The sequence below is a fragment of the Charadrius vociferus genome, unplaced genomic scaffold, assembly GCF_000708025.1.
Source record: "Charadrius vociferus isolate BGI_N301 unplaced genomic scaffold, ASM70802v2 scaffold1225, whole genome shotgun sequence".
NCBI classification, from domain to species: Eukaryota; Metazoa; Chordata; class Aves; order Charadriiformes; family Charadriidae; genus Charadrius; species Charadrius vociferus.
Window position 1 is genome coordinate 263,763 of NW_009648336.1, and position 4,499 is coordinate 268,261.

Sequence of the window (4,499 nt, forward strand, 5' to 3'; positions counted from 1 at the left end):
GCACGACTCGGGGAGCAAGGGGGCACCAGGCATGCGAAGGGCAACGGCCGGACCCACGGCAGGGGACGGATGGGGGAAAAGATGGGCAGCACCCCCAACCCAGGGTGGGGGCCCGATCCTGGCAGTGACCGGCTGCAGCTCCAGGGGGGGCACCTTGGGGTTGGGGGGTGAGGCCACCGGCCCCCTCCACCCCCTGGATGGGGACAGCAGGACGCGGTGCAGGGGATGACCAGAGCAGCCGCGCTCACTTGTGCCCCACTTGAGGGGCCACAGCCCCGACGTTACAGGAGCTCCTGCTCCTCCGAGGGCCTAGGGATGGCCGGCAGGAGATGGGCAACTGCCTCCTCCAGCTCCCGCAGCCAGCGTGCCCAGCGTGCCCAGTGCCGGTGGGAGAAGGGACATCCAGGTGCTGGGATGTGCCCATGGGAACAGGGATGGAGGTGGGACCTGCAGCAACCCCCATGGGTGCACATGGTGGGAGGAGGAGGAAGCGATGGGTTCCCCGGCCCGTCTAGGTCCCATGAAGGCTCTTCCCTTCCAGCTCTGCTCCTTCTCCCACCCAAAGCCCCTGAGCTGAAGGGCAGGGGTGGGAGGGGAAGCGGGGGACTGTCCCCATGGCTGCAGGAAGCAGAGCGCAGGGACACTGACCCACGGTCCCCACTGCAGGATCTGGGCTGATACGATAGAGGTGCCAGCCAGGACCTTCTCCCAGTGCTTTTGCCATCAGTTCCCCAACTGCTCATCCCAAACCTTTCTCTCCTCTCCTTTCCTGGGCTGTACGGCCTCCCCGCGCAGGACGAGCCAGCTCCTGCTCTCCCACAGACTTTGACTTTGCAAGCCAAAGAAAACGGACCCAAAAATGCCTTCTGCACCTGTACAAAACCCAACCACTGTCGTGGTGGCTTGGGTGGATGTAAAGATGGGGTCTTACATCACCCTGGGGCTGCTCCTCCTGATTTTAATGACTTTGGCCTCATTTTGCCCTTTTTTTTTTCCCCTTTTTTTTCTCGCTGACACCTCCTTAGAGCCTGGCCTTGGGAGGGTTATTATTGCTTGTGCAGGAGCGTTCCTGGGCACCCGTGTTTGCAGATGCCACCTCTTAAATCCACTGATGAGAAGCTCTCAAGGCACAGCCGTGCCCTGGAGGGGGTCTGGCTTTGCCGAGGAGCTGGGGGAGACCCCCCCAGCTCAGCACAACCTCCCCCGATGCCCCAGTCCCGCATCACCCCGGAAGACTTTTCTCTTGGAAATTCATTAAAAAAAATATTGTTGGATCAAAAAAAAAAAACCCCAAAACCAACCCCAAAACCAACAACAAGAAAAGAGAAGAACCATAAACAACCACCAGGAAAGTTTTCTGGAGAGTCTCTTAAAAAAAACAAAGGGAAAGGGGGAAAAAAAAGGAGCAGGTTTTTTTTTCCCCAGGCCCAAACACTGCTGATCTCTTGGCTAGAGAAATGCATAGTTGGTAGCAAAAATGTTGGCTACATTGGGAGCCCCTGGAGCCGGGACAGCCCCTGAGCCATTGCACCCCGAGGGCTCACCATGGGGCTGGGACAGCTGGGGTCACTGCTCCCCGACCCTGAGGTCCATGTGGTGCTGACCCCACTGGCTTCCGCCACATCTCCAGCCGCGTGCCAGCACAGCGAGGTCCTGCTGCCAGCCCCAGGTTGTCACCGGTGCTCCCACATCCCCCCCGGCCCCGTCCCACCATGGCCGTGCCCGGCGCTGGGCAGCAGACAACTGTTCTCCTCCAGCAGAGGCTCAGATCATCTTCATGTTGAACTTCCTGGCTCCTCCTTGGCCAGTGGTGGTGGTGGGACCGTCCACCTTGCGGAAGGAGTATTCCACCGAGAAGTTGTTCTTGTGCTGCCCTCGGCCCCGGCTCCAGACGAAGAGGAGGAGGAAGCAGAAGAGCACCACGCCCAGGAAGGTGATGCAGCCCATGGCCGTGGAGACCAGGATGGTCTTGAGGTCCAACGTAAACTTCAAGAAGACTTGCGTGTCGTTGTGGGAGGTGTCGTTGAACTCGCTGAGGTACAAAGTCCGGTTCGCATAGTGGGACCCATCGGCTGGGCGCCCCTTGACCGTCAAGGTGGCGAAGTAGGTGTCATTGCCCCCCGCGTTGCTGGCGATGCAGATGTAGGTGCCGCTGTCCTGCACTTGGGCGAAACGGATCTCCAGGGTGCCCCCGGGCAGCACGGTCGCCCTCCCCGTGCTGCGGGTGGTGATCATGCGGTGCTGGGGGGACACCCAGGCGATGGAGGGGTCTGGCTCCCCGTCTGCCCGGCAAAGGAAGGATACAGACTGCCCTTCCCGGGCCGTCACGTGCTGCAGCTTCCGATCCTTTATCTTGGGCTTCTGGCAGGTGAAGTACTCGAAGAGCACGGAGTCCGGGAAGTCACGCAGGGCATTGCCCTGGATTTCGGGTGGCGAGGAGCACATGGGCTGCTGCCCATCGAAGTTGAGCGTCTTCCGTCGCTGCAGGATCCAGAGGAGGCGGCAGTCGCAGGCCAGTGGGTTCCTGTCCACTCGCAGTGTCTCCAGTGTGTTGACAGAGTGGAAGGTGCTCTCCTCCAGCGTGGAGAGAAAGTTGCTGGAGAGGTTGAGCAGCCGGATTTGTCTCAGGCCGGAGAAAGCCTGTGGCTCCACAGACACCAAGAGAGCGCCCACGATGTGGAGCTCCTGGAGCCGGATGAGGTCTTTAAAGGAGCCCTTCAGCACAGTGCTAATGGGGTTGTAGGACAGGTTCAGGTACCGGAGATACACCAGGTTCCTCAAGGCAGCGGCGGGCACTGCCGTGATGTTGGTGTAGGTGATGGAGAGCGAGGTGAGGTTCAGGCCCTGGAAGCTGGTGGGAGAGACGTCTTCCAGAAGTGGCCAGTTGTCGATCTCCAGTTGCAAGAGGTTATAGAGCTTCTTGAAGTTTTGGTCCTCCAGTGCGGAGATGCTGAGGTGCCGGAGCCGTAGCACCTCCAGGTTCTGGAGGTAGGAGAGTGACTCGGCCGAGATGGAGGTTAGGTTGCACTTCTCAATGGTCAGCTGCTCCAGGCCGAGCAGCCCCGAGAAGGCCCGTTGGGAGATATACACCAAGTCATTATCACCCACCTCCAGGCTCTTCAGGTTTCGCAGGTCTTGGAACATGTAGTCCAGCAGGATGACGAGTTTGTTCTCGCTGATGTCCAGGAGAGTGAGGTTGGTCAGCTTGGTGAAGACCCCTGGGGGGATGAGCTTGAGCTGGTTCCCCCGCAGCCGCAAGGTCTGCAGGTTGAACAGGTTGCTGAAGGCACCCGGCTCCACATTGGAGATGATGTTCTCACTGAAATCCAGCTCCTCCAGCAGCGGGTATGGGGAGAGGTCCCCTGGGTTCAGGCAGCGTATGCGGTTCTTGTTGAGCTCCAGGATCTTGGTCTCGGTGGGGATGCCCTCAGGGATGGAGGTGAGCCGCTTGCGGTGACACACCACCGACTTGATCTGAGGGGCGCACTCGCAGCGGGCAGGGCAGGCTGCCACGCGCGGGGGGCTCAGGAGGACCAGGTGGAGGACCAGGACCGGGAGCCAACATGTCATTGTGTAGAGCATGGTCTTATGGGCTCACTACCATTCTTCCATGCGCCTGCAAAGGAGAGAGATGCGGAGTCAACGGCGAGCCCAGGGGAGGCTAACAAAGTCCTACCCAGCCCCAGACGACCCATCTGTGGGCTGAGACTGGAAAACGCCCCCCAGACCATGGCCCATGGCCCTGATAAGGTCCCAGCCCCTACCAAGAAACCCACCGGACCCCTTTCTCAGCACCCAGCGTGTGACCTGGTGACCATGTCTTGCGCAAACCTGGGCTAAACAAGCCCCACCGCCTGCACGCACTGTTAGGAGAGAAGGGAAACTGAGGCAGGGGAGAGATCTGCAAGAGGAGACACGGCTGCAGACCCAAAGCGAGAGAAGCGATGCAGCCAGAGGCCTTGCAAACTCGTGACACAGGTGGGATGCCACATCCCCTCTGCTCCCCATGCGGCTGCAGCGAGGTCTCATCCAGCAGCAGAAATCCTTCCCAGGCCCTGGGCTCGGGGAGGTCCCGCAGGACAGGGGATGGACGCTCAGCGCCGCACGTAGGGACCGGTCCTCCCGTCCCTGTCCCCAGCATCGCCCTCTCGCAGCGGAGATTAAGGCGGCCGTGGGCACAATCTTCGCAGATGAGGGATTAACACCGACCCTGCGCGGCACGGTGCCCCGGCTGCCCTCCTTTCCAGGGATTAGCACTTCGCCACCGCTTTCCCTTTTCTCTGCTTCCCCTTCCCTGCTCCCGGTCCCCTTCTGTGCCCCAAATCTGCCGGGCTGCCACCACGCCTGGACACGCACCTCCCAGTGCTGGTGCAAACTCCTCAGCCGCCTCTCCATAACGAAGCACTGTCATTAACCTAATTAAGTGGCAGAACTGCTCGCTCAGGGTGCTGTGGGGTGTTTCTGGGCCTGGCGAGGGAACATGGACAATGTGGGGGGTA

The 4,499-nt window shown here is 60.3% G+C and overlaps 1 protein-coding gene across 1 annotated transcript; it reads right to left on the reverse strand.

Annotated features, from left to right (window-relative positions):
- Positions 1-1,764: 1,764 nt before the first annotated feature.
- On the reverse strand, positions 1,765-3,582 carry LINGO3 (leucine rich repeat and Ig domain containing 3). Its single transcript, XM_009885052.1, has one exon. It carries the CDS (start codon positions 3,580-3,582, stop codon positions 1,765-1,767), a length of 1,818 nt encoding a protein of 605 aa, XP_009883354.1.
- Positions 3,583-4,499: the final 917 nt, after the last annotated feature.

Excerpts from the sequence above, each read along its gene's own strand:
- LINGO3 (XM_009885052.1), bottom strand. The coding sequence starts at position 3,582 with ATGCTCTACACAATGACATGTTGGCTCCCGGTCCTGGTCCTCCACCTG.